This window comes from Suricata suricatta, chromosome 7 (genome assembly GCF_006229205.1).
Source record: "Suricata suricatta isolate VVHF042 chromosome 7, meerkat_22Aug2017_6uvM2_HiC, whole genome shotgun sequence".
Classification (NCBI taxonomy): Eukaryota; Metazoa; Chordata; class Mammalia; order Carnivora; family Herpestidae; genus Suricata; species Suricata suricatta.
In genome coordinates this window covers 50,899,320-50,924,499 of record NC_043706.1, presented here as the reverse complement: position 1 = coordinate 50,924,499, position 25,180 = coordinate 50,899,320, and the positions used below count along the sequence as shown (strand labels likewise).

Sequence of the window (25,180 nt, the reverse complement as noted above, 5' to 3'; positions counted from 1 at the left end):
GTATAATTTATATGAAATGGTAAATACATCATTAAAGATATGATCATATATAATGATTTAAAAATGTCAGAATAGTTGAAATAAAAATTAAATATCATCACAAAGTGCAAATTTGTAAGCCTTAAATTAAAAGGTTACATACACAAGTCTGCTTAGAAGACAAATTTTGACAACATGAACTTTCTCATAGAATAATTTAAAAAATATATTTTCTAATTATTTATTTTACTTGTTAGTGTATCATGTGGCATAGTTACATTTTATTGTCTTCTTTCCATTTCTAAGGAAAAGATTGCCAATACCACGGCAATATCATAGTGAGGATGAAAATACAAGATGACCTTGCATTTGCAAGGATTAGAGCTATTTCTAATATGGCCTTCATTTGCTCATCTGAAGATATTTCAATTTCCAAATTAGAAACGAGTTTTGAATTTTTTCACCTAATGATCAGTAGTGAGATTCCATGTATCATGGACTCTTTCAATTGTTAGTATATAAAACCTTCTAAGATGAATCTACAAAGCACTGCAGTTGGGAAGAAAGGAAAGTATATAAACATCTTTAAGTATGAAAAAATAACACATTAGTAATGTGATAAACTGAGGTATTAAAAACACGCAATGGCAATAGAACACCACCGCTGCTAAAATGTATGCTCAAAAAAGTAAATTGAGCAAATAATATGCTTGACCTTAATAAACATAACATGTATCAACAAAGCACATTCATTTATTTAGTTCATAAACTTCAAAGAAGATAAAATAATGTCTTAGGTAATCAGGTCCCCACAACACAGAGGGCAAGGAAAGACTAAAGAAAGAGTCCGCCCACTTCAGATTTGTACGTGGTTGTTTTAATAAAAAAGAAACTTATATATGAGATTTTTCCTGGGCACTCACAAGATAGAAGATCTTGGCACTCACCCACCAGAATCTTAAAAGTTTATACAGATGTCTTAAATGGGGTTCAGCCACATAGAGAGTCCATATGGTCTCAACAACATATTGCTTTCAAGACTGCATCCTTGAAACAGCTCTGGCTATGAGAACAGTGAGTAGAATGTATATTCCAAGAACAGGTAAGGTGGCAAGGGTCCTCCAATTGTTCTGATGCAGCTCACATGCCAATCGGCAGTAATATCTTCTGGATGACCTCCTCCAACATAGTCAAAAGGTACAAAATTTCAGTTATGCAAAATGACTAACTCTTAGAGATCTACTCTAGGTCAGAGTGCCTATTGTTAGCAATGCTATATTTTACACTTTATTTTCAGAGGGCAGCTATTAAGTTAAATGTTCTTATAACACACATAAAATAATAGCAAATAGAGGACAGGAAGAAACTTGTGGAGGTGATATAGATGATATTTATGGTATAGATTGTGGTGATACTTATAGTTTCCTGGAGTATATTTGCCTTAAAGTTCAATAAGCTATATACATTAAGTATGTACAATTTTCTGTGTGTCAACAAAAACAAAAGCAAAAAATACATCCTTGAATAAGTGTACACTGCAGACCATTTGACTTGATCTTTTGGCATGAGCCAAAAAGGTCAGTGTTAGTGAATCATGGTATTGACGAGCCTGGCAACTGCCCTTCGGCCCTTGGTTGAATGACAGTGTTGTTCACACATCTAGTAGATCTGCTTAGAGATTATAGTGAGTCTCAGCTGCATTACTAAAATATCTCAAATGTTTACATATTCCTTAAGAGTTTCTGCAAATAATGAAATAGCAACTGAGACAGCAATTAGCATGCAGATTATGTATTGATATGGATATAGATAACCAACACTAGATTCGATAAACATACTATGACTGTTTTATTGTTTTAAGTTTGTTTATTTATTTTGATGCAGGCAGAGACAGTACCAGAGAGAGAGAAGTAGAGAGAGAGAGAGAGAGAGAGAGAGAGAGAATCCCAATCAGGCTTTGTGCTACCAGCACAGAACTTGATGTGGGACTCGAACCCATGAGCCATGAGATCATGACCTGAGGCAAAACCAAGAGTCAGATGCATAACCAACTGACTCACCCATGTGCCCCACTATGATTGATTTAGAAGGCAGTAATTTTAAATTTTGTAATTAAAAATATCCATCACCTGTGAGCTAATACAAAACAGATATAAAGATATAGATTGAAAATTTGATCAAATATTCATGGTTAGAGTATATGTCAATAAACATATAAGTATGTATGTATAGTAGTATTACAAAATTGGATGCGATTCGTCGGATGATCTAATTCAAATTTTCCATTCTTCCTCACTGTTGACAGAAGTAAACACTATTCTAGGAATGACAATTTAAGACATTTAACACCTTTCTATATTTCCACTACTGTTGATGGCTAGTTCTAGTTAAATATATTCTTCTAGATTGCTCTTTTATCAACTCATAATGAGAAACCTACCTTTTTTTGCCTAGCCCTCTGGCTGCTACATTTGTGTGTGTGTGTGTTTGTGGAGGGAGAAAAATTAGACTGTAAGGAGACCACATGGCACAATGCTTTTCAAACATTATCACGAATCTCAGTTTACTGTAAAAAGCCAAATTTCAATTCAGTAAGTCTGGGATGAGGCAGAAATTCTGAATTTATTAAAACTTCCCAGATGCTGCCTCTGCTAGCAGAATACACACACCTACCCACCCACTCACGCACACACACACAGAAATGCATGTACATACTCATCCAATACACAAATTCCATTACTTCTGTATATGTGGTGCTTTAAAGGCACTTTGAAAAACACTGCTAAACTTTATAACATTTAGCCAAATAGGAATTATTAGTTGATAATTCTTTTTCAACTTGATAAAGAAACTCAGACTCAGAATAGTTGTCTTGTCCAAGATCCCAGATTTGGTAAATAGTGAAGATGCAGTCTATCAAAATCTTGTATGATTTATATATAAAATCTACCTGTATGGAGAGCAAAAGAATATGCAAAACACCTCCAGTGTTGTCCAGTGTGGCAGCCAACTGGATTAAGAAATAAACTTGAAAAGTAATAGGGGCAAGTTGTATTTGATTGTGTTGCACAATAAGAAGCATTTAATAGTAGTATCTGCTTGTCAATGTTCCTGGTCATACATGTTTCAGTTGCTGAAACCTGCAATAGAAAAGGTGACATAAAGCTAACAACTAAAGCTTCTGAAAGTACTCTTCTAAAGTACGTTCATCATTTTCAGTGTAATCAAATAAATCAGCCACTTTAACTTTGACATTTAACAGAAATTAAAAAAAATAAATGCTGTAATTTTCAAGGTAGTTATCTTAGACTATGATATCAGCATGAGCATTTTCTGTTTTTACAGATGTAGACTTAGGACTATACGTAAAGCTTTCCAAGTGTTCAGCAAGCAAAGGGCACACAAAGAATAATGCACAAAAGATCAGTTATAACTGTTTAAAATCAGACTTGGCTATTTCTTTGGTTACTATAATCTGTGTCTATATTGATACAACCTGAATCTTAAATAAAAATATAAAATAACCCCACTGTTTAAAAACTGCCTCTATCTGGAATGAATTTATGGGGGTAAAATGTGTTCCTGAGATTTAAGAGTAACTTTTACTTTGAATTATATTATACAAGCACTAGGAGAGCTTGTAATGAGATAAAAGTAAGATAAGAGTGGGAATAATTTACACCAAATGTAATCAATTTCATAAGTTTTTGTTTTTCTGTATGGAGGTTTCTAACATACAGAAGTTTTTTTATGAAAAAGTGTATGTGACAATACGTTAATAGTCCAGATAGCTTTTGCTTTCTGATGTTTCCACTTGGAATGGAATGATTCCCTAATGTCTGCCCTTTTGAAAGTGTGTAAGACTTCACCTAGCTAGCTTACACAGTTTATCATAGGCTGATTGAAAACACCAGGGTAAAGAGAGTTAGGGAAAAAAAGAAGAAAAGGAATACATTTTGGAAAGTCTTCATAGCCATTTGGGATGATGAAATAATTCAGAAAGTTTTATAAATTATTGAGTTTTAAAATGAAAAAAAGTATATAATTGCAATATTTCTTCCCTGCATATAAATTAGCAAATTTCTGGAAGAAAACTGAATTTAAAGGATAATGTATGTTGTTAGTTTTCCTTAGATAGCAAACTTCTTGAAAATAGACACCATATTTATTCAATTTACAATATATATGACTATCATAATGCCATCCCTATGCAATTATCTAATGGCCAAAAAGCATATATTAGCAATATCGCTATTGTTTATATTTGAAATAGCACATCTCTCACTATGTGGTGACCTACACCAAATAGCATATGATTATATAATATGTAGTTATTTCCTTGACATTAACCAAGGCTCATTAGATAAATCACATATTTTTCACATGTTATCATTTTTATAAATGAAAATTCAGTGCCCCATCTGTAATGCATATGGTCACCCAATCAACAATAATGCGTTGAGGAACTATTTGCCTGGCAATTAATTCTAATGATCAGGTTTGTTATATTGATGGCCAAGAGTAAGATTCTTGGTCAGTAGATTCGAAGATATCCAAGAACAAAGAATCTTGAGCTTTTCTCTGGGCTTCATCTCTGATTTATAAACTCAAACTAGGACAGCTAGCTTTACAAGATTTTTTGAGGATGAAAATATTAAAATTCATATTAGTATAAACAGGGTTTTTGGAGATGTCCATGAGAAAGAAGGTGCAATTATAGGGAGGAAGGGAAGGGAAAACAAGACTAAGAGAAGGGACTCCTTGGCCGGCTCCTTTTCTTTCACCCTATTTTCCTTCCTCTCCTTGGAAAGATCCTCTTGGGCCAATTTATTGAAGTAGAACCCTTCGATATTTTTTATTTCCGAAACCTAATTTCAAGTGCACACAGTAAATTCAAGGTTGTTGGAAGAGGCAGTTATCTAAATGTTTGCTATGAAACACTAGTCTTAGAAAGCCCTTTTATGTGTCAGCCAAATAAAACCTCTTATAAGTAAATCATTGGAAAATTTTAGATTAGACAAATTCTTTTTTTTTTTTCCTGCAAGTGTTTTCTAGGTTTTTGTTGTTATTGTTTTGTTTCCTTACTATAGTACTAGGGACACTTTACCTAAATTTATTTTCTCCATGGAATATATTGAGGAACCCACCTAAAAAAAAAAAAACTTAGGAGAGTACCTGGGTTGCTCAATTGGTTAAGCATCTAACTTCGGCTCTGGTCACGATCTCAAGGTTGGTGAGTTCGAGCCCACGTCAGGCTCTGTGCTGACAGCTCAGAGCCTGAAGCCTGCTTCAGATTCTGTGTCCCCCTCCCTCTGCCCCACTCATGCTCTGTCTCTCTCAAAAATAAACAAACATTAAAAAATTTTCTAGGGGAAGAGGGGAAAATGGGTGGTGGTCAGAGAGGAGGGCACTTGTTGGGGTGAGCACTGGGTGTGATATGGAAACCAACTTGACAATATATTTTAAAAATTTTTCAAACAAAAAAACTTAGAAAACATGGGTATATGTGATTGATAGACAAATATTTACATATTTTGAGTAGGTATAGGATGTTTATTAAGGATTATTTTTATGTAGTCAATGGAAAGTCAGGGAATATCATACTAATTGTATTTTGTGTTCCTGAATATAGGCACTATTTATAATTCTTTCTTCTATTAAGCATACACATATACAAATAGCTGACACCACATTTTCTCTTGTTCTCTGCTTTTGGGAGTTAAGTAAATTTTTCAACCTGTGGTTTGGGAAATTCCTGACCCCCAAATGCTACTCCTATTGCCCCTTAGAGAGGTCGGTGTGATGCAACATTAATTCCACATTTGCTGCCAGTTAATCTGCCATACTTCAATTTCTCAATTTGTCCTCATGGGACATGGAGAATTTAAAATCTGCCCTTTACTTAGGAGACCCATTCCAGCAGATGAGAAGAAGTAACATGGATCATTTACACCTAGTCACCTATGAATGTTCACAGGACCATGTAGCAGAAACCACCATATTTGGACCCAAGTAAAGATTTTCCAGATAAGTAATTACTTCCTACTTCAAAGCTAGCACTATGGCAGTCACCATGGGGATATATTGGTAGGATGATACATGACTCCACTCTTATGAAGTTCTCAATCTAGTTTCAGGTAAGGGAAATGATTTAAATAAAAGGAGGTGGGAACTGACCAGGGAGAGCTATGGAAAGGTACACATTTGAAGAATGGTGAGAAGTAAGACAGATCTGCATTCTAGGTGCTCTCGGGAGTCCAATGAAGTTTACATGTAGGAAAAATGAAAGAAGGAGCAAAAGAGAGCAACAGCAGTCTTTTGCAGGCAGAAATAGCACAATCAGGGCAGAGTTGGACAATTAGTTTAGTCATAGTGAATCAGCTGCTTGGTGAGGAGACTAACGAGGAAATATTCAGATGTGAGAAGATGAAAACTAAAAAATGGTGGTAGAAACTATTGTAGAGAAGAGAGACAGTGTGTGGTTATCTTTAAAACAAGGAGGTATTTTTTGGAAAGCAGAATAGTGCAGAGCAGGCACAAGCGTTAGTATCAGGTATGGATCGGAAACCAGCTCTGCCTAATCTCAGCGCTGTCATTTTAGGCAACTTATTGAGACTTTGCTCCTTTATTTCTAAAATGGTATAATGCCTACCACAACATCGATTGTCCCAAATTAAACCAGACAGTATGTGAAAAGGGCACAAAGTGCTCAGTAGATTATATAGTTATTAAGTATTATGCAATTTGGAGTTGTATTCAAGACTGAAAATGCATAAAACAAAATGAGAAGTGACTCTTAGGTTCTTGAGATGAGTTGACGTTTTAGGATAACTTCAGTAAATTGGCCCAAGACATTTCCAAGGAAAGGAGAGTAAGAAAGGGAAAGTGTAGAGAAAAAGAACCATCAAAGCAATCCCTTCTCTTACCCTTGTTTTCCTTTCTCTTCCTCCCTACAATTGCACGTTCTTTCTCATGAAAGATTCCACAAACCCCATTTATACTGAGGTTTAATATCTTTGTTCTCAAAAAAATCTTGCAAAGCTAGGTATTCTAGTCTCATTTTATAAATGAGAGAACTGAAACTTAGAGAAATTGTCAACATCCTTTGCTCTTGAATATATCTCCTAATCCAAGGGCCAAGATACAGAGAATGGTCAGTTTGGAGATTCATTGGTAGAGAATGGAAGGAACATAGTTTTGGAGGTGGACAGAAGGGAGATAAAATTCTAAACCACATTATGGTAGGCTAATAGAAGTTCTTAATTAGAAAGAGAGAAGAGGTCAGTGTTTAATAACTAAAGGCCTTTGAAAAACCCAGCAGTTGGTAGAGAATAATAAGATATGTAGATAGTAATTGCTAAGCCAGTATTACAAATTGAAAAAGTATCCATGTATATATTTGGATCAGTAAGAGATGTTACACCTCCAAAGTTTCCTTTCGGCTACCTGGCAGCATTAAAAGAACACAGAATCACTATATTGTACACCTGAAACTACTATGACACCGTATGTTAACTAACTAGAATTAAAATAAAAACTTTAAAAAGAGAACAAAACAATTCAAAGCAACAATATTTCCATTGTAAAGGAGGTGGGGTGCTGGAATGGAAGTTTGGGCCAAAGAACAGTGAGAGAAATTGGGTGGAAGCAGCCGTATAGAAGTGTTGGAAGGAGCTATTAGGGTTGTAGACATATGCTTAGTGTACATTTTCCATGTAATAACTACCATATGTACTTAAAACCAAAATACTATTGTAAGTTTCAGGCTGTTACACTAGGAAGAGTGAGTGAAGAGACATGCAGGTACTGAATCATAGCTGGCCTAGATACTAAAGGCATCCACAGAGGCATCTTCCTACACAAGCCCCAGTGACACACAGCAGTGTATCACTAAGGTAAGTTGCCCTTTGGAGAAAGCACTACAATCTGATTGGATGGCTTTTCTCCTTGCAGATCACTTTGACTCTCAACTAAAGCAGGCACACAGTCTGGAACTAGTGGGCTCTGGCCTCTGTCTTCAGTTGAGTTATTTTGAAAGCCCCCATCATATGCCTACAGTGAAAGTCTGGCCACCTGACTAAGGTGCTAATGCAATAGTTAAACACCAGCCCCAGTGTTTTCTGAATACTCAAAGCACATTGGGGTTGGTAAAGCCACTCCCCAGGCTCAGTGGCAACCAAAGGAAGCAATTCCACGCTAAGCCGGAAGCCAGCAGAAAGGAAGGGGACAATGGGCAATAGTCTCTGTCATGTCACAGAGGCACTCTTTCATTGTATCACCGAGTACTCACACTATACCACACAGAAGCTTTCATCCATTCTGCCCACTCTCTTATCTAGCTTAAAAACCAATTTGTTTATTATAGTTTGTACCACAAGCCCCAAATAAATGATTTTCAAAGAATAATAGACAAAGAAAAATGACGTTGTACTCATGCTTACAGTTTACTATGTATCTATGTGATGTTAGAGCATTCTTGCAAATTTGAGGCTGAGAGAATATTTGCTGATGTTGGCCAGGCTGTACAAGCTTTTCCTGAATGCATGAAAAAAAACTCTAGAAAGAGGTTTTAGACAACCTGATACACTAATGGAAGAGGAAGGATTGTCATTATCAGTGAATTCTTAATAAATCTCTGCTCCTTGTTCACCTATCTCATCTATGGGATTTTATTTGTCTAAGTACCAAATGTTCTTTATTCTAAGGAGGCTCCCTTTAAGATGATATCCCAGTATATAGGTGCCAGGGCAATAACTATTAAGTGCCCACATATGGTGTTTTATGGGAATACATGTGATGCTATTATACTGTTGTCACAAGAATACTTGGCTCTTTAAGCCAGGAATACACATGCTCATAATAAATTATTTTTATGACTTCACATACACAACCATGATGCACAGAGAGTATAAAGGAAAGATTGCTTATTTTATGCTGCTTTGGCACTAACTCCATCCCCAATTATAGGCAGCAAGGGGATTGTATGAAGCCAATGAAAGCACGAGGGTGGAAAATGGAAAAGATAACACTGTGCTTTCACATACTGAAGCCTGTTATTGTTCAAATTGTAACAGTATTGTTTTGTTGTTTTATTTCCCTCCATGATCTTAAATGCTCCTTCCTTCTCTAGTGATGCCAAAAGTTGAGTTGTCTCACTCATCAATGGCAACTCTTTAATCTTTTCTTTTTGGCTTAGAGCAAACAACAAAGGTAGTCATAGATGACTCATACCATCTTTCATGCTCAGAGGCAGACATTTTCCCCTCTGTTAAAAACACCCAAGGCTTTAAGGGTAGAGGTGGGAGACAGTGAAGGTAGGAGACAGCTGTACTCCTGTTGTTTCTGTTAAGGGTTTGTACACTTCAGACTTTCCAGATTACAGCCGTGTGAAACATTTTCTGCAACATAGGAAGCCAAGCCAAATTTGCTGGGTTTCAGGTCTGTAGACAAAATTTAAAACAGCTGGATTTTATTGGGAACTTTTGCGTGCAAGTAAACCTAGTGGTGAAACTAAAACCGGCATTCGTCTCCACTGGAGTAGGCTACATCTTTAGGAGCTATCTCCTCCATATCTCTTCCCCTGAGAGAGTTTTGACTTTTGAAAGGTCCTAAGAGAAACCTGCCAGATTATTCCTTAGAGTACCTGACTGAAATCTTAGCCAATGAGGTTAAAGGTACAACCAGATATGATGCCTCTCATAATCAAATCTTCAGAGGGAGGAGAGGAAGCGTGGTCTCCTTCTGTAATATAACTTAAATTACCTCAATTAAAATAGATAATGATTCTCTATATACATATATTTACCAAAACAAAAGTGCCCCCCCCAAAACACAAACACACTAGTGTCTAGTCAAAGGGGCAAATGATGGCCAACTTATTGGGTTTGTATGTAGCAAAAATCCCACATCATATCCCGAATGTGCCCTGAGTGAAAATGATCATGTTTCTTTTATAAAATAATGCAACATTATAGATTTAAACATAAAAAAAAGCAACGACACATGCCATATTATGATTATATAGTGAGTTTGAAATATATTATTTATGAAGCTATTTAGAACTTAGGGAAACAAAACGATAAAAAGTAATCCAGCACTAGAGAAAACCATTTTATTACAAATCTAAATTTAGATCTTTGAGAGAATGAATATTTCTCAAGACCAAAAATGAAATGATATACTTTCTTAAAATATTAGTATAATCATAGAAAGAAAAAGTTCTGGGCAATCTTTGGGCATAAAAAAAAATTACTTCAGAGTTATCCCAATATAGTGTGTGGCAGTGTGGAGGTTTGTGGAAAATGTACTGGCATCAAAAATATCTTTAGTTATCTAGTCCAAGAATATTAAGCACATCTAATATCAGAGGTCATCTATTTCTGTTAAACCATTACCAAAATTTAATATGCAAGAAATGTGAGGTCTAAGGAGAGAATAACTGACCTCCTTCATACCAGTATGTGTAGTTAGGACTTGAACTTGTTGCCTAGTTCTTATTCTTGTTATTAAACCATACTGCCTCCAAATAAACACATTTTTTTCTGAAATCATTTTGTTCTATAAACATACTCCCATGAAGATATAACATCAGTTGTGAATTCTAAATTGCCCACCATTAGATGAGAAGAGTATGTTTTGTTTTTCAGCATCACAGTTTCTGGTGCCCAAAATTTCCTTGTTTAAATTGTCTGTCGATTGCCTTCTATGTGACCTTGGACAAGTTACCAAATTCTAGGTATCTGAGTTTCCTCTAGGGTATATACCAATATATACTTCACATACTGGTTGTGAAAATTAATCAAGACATATCAAATCAGTAAAATATTGATATATTGGTTGTGAAAATTAATCAAGACATATAAAGTCAGTAGAATTGTGTCTCACACTTAGTAAATACTCAGGTTCTAGGACTGAATAAGGAAAAGACAAGGAAGCTAGTGTTCATAGCCAGGGAACAGTTTTAAACTGGGAAGCAGTATCTTTAGATGTTTATTAAACCACCATTTAAAGGATATAATATCTTATTATAGCTTCAGTTTTCTCTGTGCTATCATTTCACAATGCTCAGATGAGTTTGAAGCAGATCCATTAAAATGTTTATTGCAGTTTGTCAGATAGTAGGATTATTTTCAAGAGTTTGTCCAGATCCTAGAATCATTAATATTAATGCAATGTTTTAAAGATCTGCCCCTGGCCATTAGTTCCTTACTTTTTCTGCAGTATCTTTGAGGCAAGTAATAGTTTGCTCTAAGAGTACCAACACCTGATAGTTACTACTTTCCATAACAAGTGATGTCAACTATGAAGCTAAAAGCATAGGAGAAGCTCATCTATAGGCTCTACCTCTACTGCAAAGACTGGTGCCTTCCAGAATAGCCCCAAGTACACCATAAAGGAGGTTAGAGCATTCCACATAGTCTAACCTGATAATAGAGTCTAACTTACTCACTGCTATCCTTCGTGAGAGGTTAAGCAAATCCACGGTGAACTGACGGGTCCTGAGATGATCTATGTGTGGTGTTCTGATGCAGACTCCAACTACCAGGACAAGGTGTCCTTTAAAATTACAAAAGTTAATATGGCAGATATGACTTCCTCAAACAAGTTACCTTATTCAGCGAATTCCCCTCTCCACTCTTTGGCTGCTTTTCACCTCCAAGTCTAATTTGATGCAGTGTGGGGCACACATTCTATACTACTTTCTAAATACCATGTGTTGGAGCCTGAAACTCAACTGATGACACTGTTCTGATGTCTTTTAGATGCATAACTTTTATCCATCAGACCAGTGAGTATCATGTGGACACTGAAATGGTGGGGCCATTGTGCATTCTTGTAGTGATCCATGTTTACTTTTTCATGCTTATAACTTGACAATTTTGGCACTAACTGCATCTGGAATATATTAATAATTTATTTATACTTAATAAAAAACAGGCATCACCTCACTATTCTTTAATCAAAACCAGTGCCTCTCTTGCTGTTGACTCTGGGGATGTTTTATTGTGTGGGGATAAATGGGAAGTGAAGAGATCTTTTGGTTCCCTGACCTAGTAAGCAAATTGAAACACTGAAGAATCATGATCCTAGGGATGGTATCGTTTTGGTGTTCTGAGACCAAATCCAGTGTGGCAGGGGAGAAGTTTCGCACATCAACTAGCAGTTCTCAAGACGTCAGCTGGGTGTCCTCTAATTCAACTCAATCTTGACACCACTATCCTGAGATAGCATCAGATTCCACAGGTTAAGGATTCAGCCCTTCCCTCTTTTTCCTATTTCAGATGCCAGTTGCAAGTCCAGGTTGTTATCTGTACTTCTCAATAACTGGCTATAAATTAAAGATTCCCATGACTTCCTCTTTGTGTTCAATTAACTTGCTAGAGTGGCTCACAGGACTCTCAAATATTTTGCTTCCTGGATCACTGGTTTATTATAAAATGATATAACTTAGGAAGAGCCAGATGGAAGAGGTGCACAGGGGAAGGCCCAGGGAATGAATGCACACCTTCCATGATCTCTCCAGATGCCCCATTCTCCAACAATCCATGTGTTCACCAACCTGGAAGCTCTCCAAACTCTGTCCTTTGGGTTTTTATGGAGGCTTCATTACACAGATATGACTGATTGAGTCGTTGGACATTGGCTACTGATTTAACATCCAGTCCCTCTCCCCTCTCTAGAAGTTGGGAGTGGGTTCTGAAAGTTCTAACCCTTTAACCACTTGGGTGGTTCCCCTGGCAACTAGCCCCCATCCTTAGGTTATCTAAAGGCTTTCCAAGAGTCACCTCATTAATAACAAAAGATAACTTTATCACTCTTGTCACAGGAAATTCCAAGGATTTTAGGGGCTCTATGCCAGGAACAGGATAGAAAAGCAAATATATATTTTTTATTATAAGTCATAGTATCACAGTATTTCGAAACAACCAATGTAGAAATGCCTCCTAGGGAATTCAGAAGTATATTCTTAGAGTGATGATTCAAGTAAGAGAATACTGCTGTACTCTGGCCAATTTCAGGAAAGAATCCATGAGCATTCCATGCCAGTGTTTCTTAAAGTGTGGTACCCAGACAAGCAGTATGTGCGACACTTGGGAACTGGTGAGAAATGCAGATGCCCAAGTTCCAGCTCAGATCTACTGAATCAAAACCTAGGTGAAGACCTAGTAATAACAAGCCCTCCAGGTGATTCTCAGGGAGCTAAAGTTTGAAAGCAACTGTTCTAAGCTACTATCTCAAGAAGAGTTTTAAAATCATAAAGACATCTACTAAAACTCTCTCATGGCACGGACACACATAGTGTCCATGAAAAAGAGATTACTACATTGACAAAATGCACCAGGTTTATTAGGTTGGCTTATTTCTCAGTAGCAGACAGGTTTTTATGTATAAGATATAGAAAGTATTTTATACACGCACACACACACACATACATAAAATTAGATTTATTCTTCAAGGTTCTTAAGAAGTTGTCTAGGTCATGCTACTCAAAGTGAGATCTCTGTACCGAAAAACATTAGTAAGACCTCGGAGCTTTGAGAAATGCAAATTTCAGGCCCCATCCCTGAACTCCAGAGTGAGAATCTGCATTTTAACTGGAAACCATGTTATTCTAATATATATACACTAAAGCTTGAAAGCAATTGTGTGAACTCATCATTATTTTGAGAAAATATGACTCCTTTAATCATCTAGAAATAATTCTGGCTCTCACAGCATCTGTGTGACATCATAATGATTTTCCAAATCCTTCACAATCTAAAGTAAGAGTTAATATTTACTGAATTTCACTGTGTTCTGGATACTGCATTATATAAATTTACTGATTTAATATTTGCACCAAAGTCCTGGGTTAGAATTAATGATATTTTATATTTCACAGACAAGAGATGGAGGCAAAAAGAGAGTAAGTTTTTCAGTTACTTATTTCATAAATGGTGGAAAAATGATTTGAACCCAGACTTGCTGGTCCATATTGCTACGGCTCTGCCTCTAAGAGGTATATTAACATTTCCAAACATATCTTTTGATTATTCAGGGCATTGTCACTAATCATAATTTTTAACCAAAATTCAAGAGAGGGGTGTGAGGAGGAACCGGTTAGAAGAGGCCCTGTTTCTACCTTAGGTTTGAAATCTCATAAAGGTTAAATACTATGATTTATCCCTCATGCCCCAAACCCAAAGAAATATCCAGAATTCTAAGACTACATATTAAATAACATAAAAGCCAAAAGTTACAGAATTTACCATGAATCTAAATTTTTACATGATGGTAACTAAAATCATTCTAAATAAGTGGTTTGTTTTTATTATTCTTTGTATTGCTAACTTGTAACACACATGCCATTTTCTAAAGAATGCAAGTGTTTGCCAATAATGAAAAACAAGGTCCTAAGGAATAATCATTGATTTCTCAGAGGAAAAATATACATTAATTAGTGAGTGTCTATGAATTTGCTGGACTACAAATTCACTGTGGAGCCACTTTAATCCAGAAAATATGAAATACTGGACTATTTAGAGGCTATGTTATAAATATGAACACAGGGAAGAGAAATTCTGTTGAGTGTTCCTTGGAAAACCAAGAGAATTTTTTTAGCACCTGGACAGAATTTGAAGGAAACTGGACTTGAATTAGAGTTTTGTGTAGAAACCAAAAATAAGTCAGTGGTTTTGGCTAGATGAAGTGATTTATATAAAGCCAAAACTTAACATAAAGCTCCTGGAATACTAACCTATGTGAATTGGCTATCAGAAGAGATGGGGTGTGTGTGTCCATATGTGACAGGGACAGACTGGGAGAGGGTTGGGGGCATTTTTGCAATGAAAATGTCTTCCAAAATTCACTTAGCTCACTGTCTTATTTATAGTCTATAGTTTTCCGTTCTCAGACAGCCAGTGATCAGATGAAAATAAAAAATTAAGAATATACGAAAGTGAGTTTGAGCCTTTATAAGCCTATATTGCACAAACTTTAAATGACTGTTAAAAACAAGTGTAAAATTTTATGCAGTTTAGAAAAAATATATAAAACTATGTATTATGCACCTCCATAGATATATGGGTGTGTTTAATCAAATTTCTATTAAAACCCTCATAAGGGAATGCTATTTTTAGATAGAGACCTTCACTAGAAATAAGTATAAAATGTAAGGCAAAAGGAAATACAGCCAAATATAGAATCTATCCATCAAATGCAGAAAAGATTAATTAAAGGTCTTACTAGCAATCTCAATATCTAAGATGACACTTCAATAGACAGACAGGTGGGAAAAGGGGCTAAAAAAAAGAAATTAAGTGGTAAAAACAGGTACTAATTAGAAGGGCTCTTTTCTTAAGCATCTCAAAAGACAGTATACATTTTTAGGAGTTTCTATATGAATATTTCATAAAAGCCAGCTACTTTTACAAATCTTTGGGAGATAATCTTTTTTCATCTTTGTTATTAATAGAGAAAATCATATCACAGAGTTTGTTAAGAAAACACACACATTTAAGAGTAAAACTATGTGAGGATCAACTGATTATATACAGTGACACCATCCCAGGATCAAACGTAAAATAATTTCCTACTACTCAGACTTTTTGAAAGTAGGTCTATAAAGAAGAAAAGTGTTGGAAAGTAGAAGGGGCTTGAAATGTTTTTATTAAAGTGAGCAGTAGCACCCTGGTCTTGTTAATTCCTGATTCTTTTGGTCAAATATTTGAATTGAAAATTCCAGCTTAAGTGGAAACATAAATGAGCATGGCTGTTAATAAGGAAGCTGTATTATTAGAAGAGTTCTAATAAGAGAAAGAAAAACAGTATTCAGAAGACAGTGCTGCCATGGAGACACAGTAGACATTGGTTCATTCATTCATTCATTCATGGGTTCATTCATTCATTAACTATTCATTGAATGGCTAATGTATGCCAACTGTGTTTTCAGGCACTGGGGTAAAGTGGACCACCTTGAAAGTTGCCTGGTGTTAGTGTTGCCTTTCTGAGCACAGACGTTTCTCATTCTCTGAGAGGTGTGAGCGAAAAGAGGCTTTGTGACTGATGGCCGGTGACCAGGTTTTTCCCACATGTGGATTAGAGCCATGGTTCCCAAATTTGGTTGAAAATAGCAACCACCTGGGTCACTATTTTTTTTTTTAAGTACAGACTTCTGAGCTCCACCCCAAGCCACTGAATTGGAATAATTGAGATTAGGAAAAATGCATTTTAAAATTTTTTTCTAGTTATTTCTGAAAGTTAGCAGGTTTGAGAACTAAAACTTCAATGTCCATCCTCACATTACTTTGTGAGGTTGCCTTTGTGATCTTCAGGCTCTTCATTAACATGAGAAAGATTGTTTCTAACAGAGTTGGGGAACCAGCTGGCTTTAGTGAAACATTAATATAGAAACTCCTAACAATGTGTATAGTCTTTGTAAAACATCAGGAAAAGAAACTCAATGGACCAGTCCTGAATCTGGAAACAAAAGCAAAGATTTTTTAAAGGCAGGACAATTAAAGTATATAGAATATTTGCTATGTAATGGTCACTTTATCCACTTAATCTCATTCACACTCTAGATAAATACAGAGTTTTTGCTAATGCCTAATAGGAGAGTTGCAGCACAGACCCCTCACAATCTGCACCAAAGCTGTGCCACCTGCAATGAAAGACCATTTGCCATTTGAAATATAGCCCCCAATAGTCTGAGTATTATAAGATCCATTAAGTCATTGGTTCCCAGAATGGAGAGCACAGTATATGAAAGTTAACTGAAAATGGATAACTGCCACACCACAGTACCACTTAGAAGTGGCCTTAGAGGACAGTGGTGAAGAAAAATCTTCCCCATTGGCAGAGGGTGAGCAGTACAGTTGATTGTTCACTTTGTAGAGAAGGAAATGGATAGAAGTTAAAACTGGTGGGTAGTAACACATTGCATAATCAGAGAGATGAAAAAAAGCAAACTTGGAAAATTGTAGACAAAGTGAGTTGAATGAGGTGAAGAGTCATGTGGAAACACCATGGAAGTGACACAAAGTAGACAGAGTTTTTTATCTCAGGTTGATGCCTTGTAGAGTATCTACTACAGAGCAGGCTCTCAACAACCAAGTAAATGGATGATCTACCCAGTGGAGGCCAATCCTGCCTTCTCTTCAGCCACAACGCCTGTGCAAAGAGCATGAAGAGAGCAACTCTGGTGGCAAAGATGGCGGCCATGCATGGGCCCCAAGAATAGATTGTCTTTCCCTAAGGCTGATCCATTAAAGTTCTGCTAGTAATGAATACCAAACCTCCTAGCAACAACAGTGACACACACTGTGCTCACAATCCACCAGATTGGTGGCAGACTGATGACACCATCATCTCTTCACTCTGAAGGAGGCAATCATACATATGTGTTTATCTTTGTTCTTTACCATCAAAATACTTCCCCAAATGCCAAATCTATCTCTGTGTAGATGCATCCTCACAGTGTTTACCTTGAACTCTGCACCATGTACTTCCTTCTTTACTCCTCAGTGATTTTCTGTTACTGCTGCATGAAATGTACATTGGACTCTACTCAGCATTCATAGATATACTATCCAAAATTTCCAGGGTATCAAGGCTCAGGGACCGCTCCTCAGAAGTGAAAGACAGGATCCAAAAAATCAATACTTTCTCCTTTCTTCTGCCATGAAGACAATTCCTAAGGGCATTTCTCCAAGCACCTTGGAAATTCCCAAAAGGATCAAGACAACTTGAAAGAGCTAGAGTGAGTGTGAGTTGATTACTCTTGACTGCACTGTGCAGTTCTGCAGTAAAGAGATAAGCCAGGTAGAAAATAGCTGGTTTTTAGGCAGAGATCAGCTAAAAATAACTCTCCAACACTGAAAGCTGACTGCTTCTAGATCTCAAATAATAAAAGACTGAAAAAAGATCTCCAGGGGCTCCTAGGTGGCTCAGTTGGTTAAGCATCCAACTTTTGATTTTGGCTCAGGTTCATGGGTTCAAGCCCCTCACAGGGCTCTGTGCTAAAGGGGTAGAGCCTGCTTGGGATTCTCCCTCTTCCTGCCTCTCCCCTGGTTGTGTGGTCTCTCTCAAAATAAATAAACTGAAACAAAGGAAAGAAAAGAAAGAAAAGGAAGAGAGGAAGGGAGGGAGGGAGGGAGGGAGGGAGGGAGGAAGGAAGGAAGGAAGGAAGGAAGGAAGGAAGGAAGGAAGGAAGAAAGGAGGGAGGGAGGGAAAGAGAGAAAGAGAAAAAGGAAGGAAGGAAGAAAGGAAGGAAGGATATCTCTAGTTGTAAAAGACCTGGTATTTCTGAATTATACAAATTGACTCAACTATGCAGCAAAAATCAGATTGAAGATATTACATTTTTGCTCAGGTCTCTTGTTTACAATCACTTAAATCATTAAATGAGAGGATATATCGGGGTGAGGAATCAAAGAAATAAGGCAGACTTGGGAACCAAGTCATGAAAATACTTCTTTTTTAATTATGGATAGTGGCACATGTAACTGAATAAAAGCAAAAAAGATTAGAAACTTAACACATTTTTAATAACTTACGCTAAAGGAGCCACTAGTCCATTTGCAAAAAGTTTGTGACTGCTAAACTTTTAATGCCTCAAACTGTATGAACAGGATACAATCTAAGGGAGCTCCATATTCTTCTAGGAGGGCATTTTTTCCCTCAAAGTACTTCAGATATGGCTATGGAGGAAGATGGATAAGGAAGAAATTTGCAGTGAGCAAAATGGGAGCCAGAGAAGGTGATTCCTTCCCAGGTATCCAAAGAAATCCACACTGCAAGAGAGCGTTTACAATGTCTACTAAGCAGGATCTCATTATTGTGTTCTATTACTCTCCCACTTTTCCTTATTTTGAATGGAAACTTTTATTGAGGTTATTTTATCCTTGTTAAAATATATGCTATCCCTGTTACAATATATACTATAGATGTATACTCTGTATGTATACACACACACATACACACATAAACTGTGTATGGTGTTTGGTGCTTGTGTTGGGGGAATGACAGGGAATAGCTATTCTTTTTTAGTCACAGATTGCCTACGTATTATAAGGTACCACAACATCTGGATTGCACATCACTCAAGATCTAGAATAATTTTTAAATCCCAAAGAAAATATTCAGTAGGTGGGCAGTTAATTGGATCTGAAGCTTAGAAAAGAGCTTTGCCTTAAAGGCTGTAAATCAGTATAAGGGGTAATGAGGGGGCCACAGAGAACATCTTCTAGAAGAAAATTAGAGAATTACTCTAGTAGAGAGACTACCGCTAATCTTTAAGCAACATAAATATTAAATGGTTAATTGGATACGCCTATAAGGTAAACACAGAAGAGGCATCCAGAGTGATCAGAGGAATAAGAACCAAGAAAGAAAAAATGTGTATCAAGAAAGAAAGTATTAAACTCTTCTTCACAATGGCTTAAGATTCCAGCAAGGCAAGGACTTCCAGAATTTCCAATATGGATGTGGTTGGCATTTTGTAGGATATATTTTATGAAGGGCTCTGTATCCAGAGTCAAGGCTGGACTGGGTGAATCAATATGTAAAAAGAGATGAAGAAAATGAAGTAGTGAACACAGGCATCTCTTCTTGGAAATTTGGCTATGACCGAGAGGAGACAGGGTATTAATTAGTAAGTCTTTTTCCTTTCCTTTTCATTCAAATGGAGATCCCTGAGTATATTAGGAAATGAACACATACTTCTATTTCTAATAGTATGACAAAATTGGCACTGTAGCCAATCCCTGTTTTACAAGAATATGATTAAGAAGTCCTGAACACATTTTAAAAGAAAATGTAGAAAATAATAGAAAAAGCACTTACTAAAATTCAATATTCTTTCTTTTTTTTTTAATAAAAAGAGTTACAGACAAGGAATAGAAGGGAACTTCTTTATTCTGATGGATAGGATCTAAAACATAAGGATTACATTAAACTTCCTGCTAAAATGGTAAAAAAAAAAAAAAAGGTCCTTTACGGTCAGGAAAGAGGGTATCTACTACCACCATTTATATTTAACATTTTTCTGTGGATCCTAGATGTGGAGTGGGGGAAGACAAAAAGAAACGTAAAGAGAAGAAAAGTATGAGAGCCTTAGACAGCAAAACTATAATTACTGAAGATCATGTGATTACATAGTAAATACAAAAGAATTTCAAAACTTTTAAATTTTGTGAGTGCTTATAAATGTTGCTGCATGAAGATGCATACATGAAAATCAAATAAATTTCTATAATTCAATTCCAAAGAGTTTGAAAGTATAATAGATTTGATTTGGAAATTGTGGTTTGCAGCAATTATAATATTTACTAATATCTATAAATAATTATAGCCAACATTATGCAAAAAATTATTGATGTTATCTTTATTGAGAAAATAAAAGCTTATTGAAAGTCATCAAAAGGAATCTACATACAGGGGACTGGGTGTCTCAGTAGGTTAAGCATCCAGTTCTTGATTTCAGCTCAGGTCATGATCTAATGGTTTGTGAAATTGAGCCCTGAATCCGGCTCTGTGCTGACAGCATTGAACCTACTTGGGATTCTCTCCCTCTCTCTCTGCCCCTTCCCTGTGCACTCTCCCCAAATATATTTTAAAAAGCTAAAGAAATAAAAAGAAAATCTACACACATGTATTGGAAGGCTAAAAGAAAACTACAAAGGCAGGGGCAGAATGGTGGCATAGTTGGCTGAGCACCCAAGTTTGGCTCAGGTCATGATCTCTGGTTCTCTAGTTCGTGAGTCCTAGCCCCGGGTCGGGTTCTGTGCCGACAGCTCAGAACCTTAAGCCTGTTTCAGATTCTGTGTCTTCTTCTCTCTCTGCTCCTCCATACCCCTCTCTCAAAAATAAATAAACATTAAAAAAATTTTTTTAATGCCAAGGCAAACATCTGGTGGCAGGTGAATTGTGGGGAGTGGAGAAGTGCTGAGTAGAGAGTGTGCCAACGGGTGAAGCAGGCAGGTAAGAACCCACCTGTCCAGGGGAAGTATCAGGAGGCAGGAGCCCACATGAGCTGAGGCTCCTCACATCTCGCATTTGCCCCGATGGAGTTTATTTACAAAACACAAATTCAGATACACAGTTATTAAAAACTTCAAGATGACGTGTGCAGAACATGAAGCCTGGAGCTCAGGACCCTTCTGGACACAGGGCCCTGTGTGACTGCACTGGCCACACACTTGCCCATGAGACTAGCCGTGCTGATGCCCATGTCCTGCTTCCATACAATGTAATTTTATTAGCTGGCTGGGCCTCAGAACTTTTAATCTTTTGGTGATTCTCATCTTCAGTCAAGATAGAGAACCATTGTCCTGGGCAATATCGTGCATGTGTGTGTACCCGTTACGTATTGGGCATGTTTGACCGTGTGTGGGTGGTTACCTCTGGGTTGAGGGAGAAGGGATGTGATGTGAAGTAGAACTTAAAAATTTTTTTAAATAATGGCAATGCTCTATATCTTAAATTGAATAGTAGATACTATTATTTTTTATACTTGTATTTTAAAAAAGTCTTCCCCAAATTATTTTTTATTCAGATATAATTAGCATATAGTGTCATGTTAGTTTCAAGTGTACGATACAGTGATTCACAATTCTATACATTTCCATGCTCATTAGCATAAGTGTGCTCTTAATCCCCTCACCATCTACCTCCTCAATGGCAACCTCAAATTTGTTCTCTATTTTTAAGAATTTTTTTATCATACTTTTTCTTTGGTAACTAATAATCAGTTTTAAAAGATGTCTTTTATTGTAACGGAAATTATCCAGTTGAAGAATGCTTGACTGTTCAATAAATGATTAAAAAGTTTCCTTCTTTACATAAACCAGAGAAGATAGCAGGGCCAAGATCTGAACCAAGACTATAATATATCAGATCATCACTTTGTCATATAAAACTCTGAATTCAGGATCATTTAAAGAGGTATGCCTATTAATGAATACTCATGCACAAGTACAAACATCTGATATACGTAACAAAAATTCCACTGACCAGTACTAAAAAAAAAAGCAGATGTTTTTGGGCAAAGAATATGAGTAGGTAAAGAAAAAGAGCATTTCCAACAAACCCCTGAACAAATACTCAGCATCACATATAATAAAATAGCAATTTAATACCTGAAGATTTTTCTAAGAATGTAATTGAAACAAGCTTCTTTTCCCAGTTTCTATCGAACTTAAAAACATAAAAATCCTATGGTTTAGTAATCTCACTGTTTGAAATATATTTGGTTGAAATGCCAACTAAAATGTGCAATAACATTTATCGCAGCAATGCCTATGGTAATAAACAATCACATTCAATCTAAATGTCTCCAGTAATAGTTACAGATTAAATAAATTATGGTATATGCACGCCTGTGTGCACATATACCATGAGCTACTATGCAGCCTTTAAAAAGAATAAAGCCATCATATATGCACACACTTGCAAATGGACCCACCATATATTTTTAAGTTAAAAAGCAAGTTGTAAAGCAGCATCTGTAGTTTGATTACTACGTGTATGTGTGCGTCGGTGTGAGAGAGGCATCTCTGAGGGTATAGAAGGCATTCAAGTTATGTATGTATTACAGAAAAAAGAAAGGTTTCAAAAAAATGTACACCAAATGTCTTAACCTTGACTGTATCTAAACAATGGGATCAGGGGAAGAATTTATTTTTCTTTCTGTATTCTTTAAACTTTTTAAAGTTTGTATTATATCCATATTGCTATGATTTCTATTCCCTTAGGATTTAACAGAGAAAGGCAGTCTCTCTTTGTTTTTCAAAAATCATTCTTCAAAAAGAAAAATGTTAGTCTTTAGGGGCAGAATAGGGCTTGTCCAAATCCTTTTCAGATGACCGTGGTTGCCATTAAAAAGCCAACTTGGAGCAAGGCAAAAAGAGAACGTTCTTGTCCACACCGGGTACGCTCACACCTGTCAACTACCTGCTCACTCTAATACTCTGGAAAAAATTAGTTAAATTCCTAAATCTCTGTTTTCTGATTCCTAAAATTGAGTAAATAATACCTTAAAAAATTGTTTTCATTCTGTTATTACAGTTAATCAGCAGGCATGTTAAAGATCAAGAATAGAAAAACTGAATCCAAGGGTAAATATTTCACAGAGGTTGGGATAGTCGTATAGATTATTAAATTAACGATCCTCTGATGAATCCACCCTTAAATATACACATCCTTGTATAGTTCCCTCTCACAGTGACTCGGGGGTTGGCCATGTGAGTTTCTCCATCCAGTGAGACATTGGCAAATGTGACAGAAGCAGACAACTGGTGAGTGCATGCACACAGGGGCTTAACTGCTAGGAATGCTGCTGTCAGCATGGAAGAGTTCAGGGGTGACTCCTAAAGGGGAGCAGAACCATGCACCCCAGCCAGCATGGACCATCCAGCCTCAGCTGAGTCACTCGATGACAGCGGCTACTTGAGTGGACCCCCAAGCAAGACCATCAGAAGAACTACCCAACTAAGCCCATTGTGCAGAATTGTGAGCAAATAAATGGTTAATTCAAGCCACTACATTTTGGGGTTATTATTCACAATAGATATCCGATATTTTCAGTAATCTGGTAAGAGAAATAGTCCATGCTATTGATACTGAAATCGGTAAATGAGAACTAGGAGGGACCAATCCTATACATTAAAAAACACATACCACTAACATGTAAATGAATAAAACAGCAAATACACAAAACAATCAGAGCATATATTTTAAAATGGAATAGCGACATGCCTTTGTTAAACTTTCTGTACTGGATTAGTACTTTGTGCCGCATGGACAAAACCCAAAAAATACATGTACCATTTACTGAATATGTAGAACTTACTGAAACATGATCTTCTATGAAGCATATGTTGGAAAATCTTACACAAAGATTCTTCACTTTGTGTGATGGTCCTACAGGTACACTGTGCTTGAAGGACTGTCCCCAAGATACCAATGTAAGCTGCTTTGCAGTCATCACTCTCTGAGCAAGTGAGGTCCTGCTTGCTTAAGGTACTGATGCAGAGTTCATCTTCATGGCACTTTCTAGTCACATGCTGCCAGCATTTCCACTGAAATGTTCTATAGCGCCTCCTGGGAAGAATCAAGTAATGGAATAGGTCTGAATCATATCTCACAATAATATGGAGCTGCCTCACCTAATGAAAGACTGCCGTAAAACAAAAGCCCTCTAAATTCCAGTACATAGCTGAAAACAAAGTTTGTACGTTCAAGCATCCCAAAAGAGACTGTGAAAGAAGAGAGATCTTGTGAATTATTTTCCTTTTGTGATGAAAGATGGAGGCTAAGTTTAAGATTTCCTGGATGCATCATCCTTCATTACTACTTTTAGTTCAATGAGTGATAAAGAACAGTACGAATTACTTGGTGGGTTTATTAGCAATATTCTTGAAGAAGAATGTGCTTTTGTGGCTGGCATTTGGTCACTGTCTCTTACCAAGTGATTCATATAAGACATTTGATCTTACCAGCCAATTTTCCTACAGGATGGGAGGTACTGTATTCTTTCTCAGTATTTTTAAGCAGACTAATTAGAATTAATGAAATACTTTGAGCTTCTCTGGCAGTAAGAGCTAATTAAAAGAAAAACATTATGAATTTATTTAATGACCGAGACTCCATTATAACTATAACCTTTCATAACTTTTCTATGTATTTGATTCTTACTGTTCTAGCTTTGACTAAAAGTCTAGATAATGTACAATAATTTCATTTTAAAATTTTCACAGAAAGAAGATATTCTCAGTAGAACCAAGGATAATAATCTTCCTAGTTAATATCGATCACCTAAAATTACTTCTTACCCTTTTGTGAATAGGTCACCATCAAACATGCATGAAAATCATCTGAGTAAATGACATTTATCTTGAGTCTATTTGTCTACAATATGCTACTCTGCTTAAATCCATAAACTATTTTTAATAATATTTTAAGTAACCTCAAAGTAATTAGCTTTTTAATGTAATGACAAAGATTTATTAGTATCTATTAAAATTTATATTTAAGAAAATCCTACACATTTTTGAGACAGTAGAATATGTTCCTTTATATCAAATGAAGGTTATAAAGAAATGTCATATAAATATAAGGATTGACAGTATGCTTTATCATTTATGAGTTGATAGAGAATAAATTTGTACCTAGGTTTCATTTGTTCATTTTTAAATATATATTTTGCTATGTTTAAGTTTAA

The 25,180-nt window shown here is 36.3% G+C and overlaps 1 protein-coding gene across 1 annotated transcript in view; it reads right to left on the bottom strand.

Annotated features, from left to right (window-relative positions):
* GFRAL (GDNF family receptor alpha like) overlaps positions 1-25,180 on the bottom strand; it is a 55,276-nt gene that overhangs the window by 5,672 nt on the left and 24,424 nt on the right. The window contains exon 6 of the mRNA XM_029943363.1: positions 23,810-24,060. Within this exon, the coding sequence (XP_029799223.1) occupies positions 23,810-24,060 (251 nt within the window). The remainder of the gene's footprint in view (positions 1-23,809; positions 24,061-25,180) is intronic.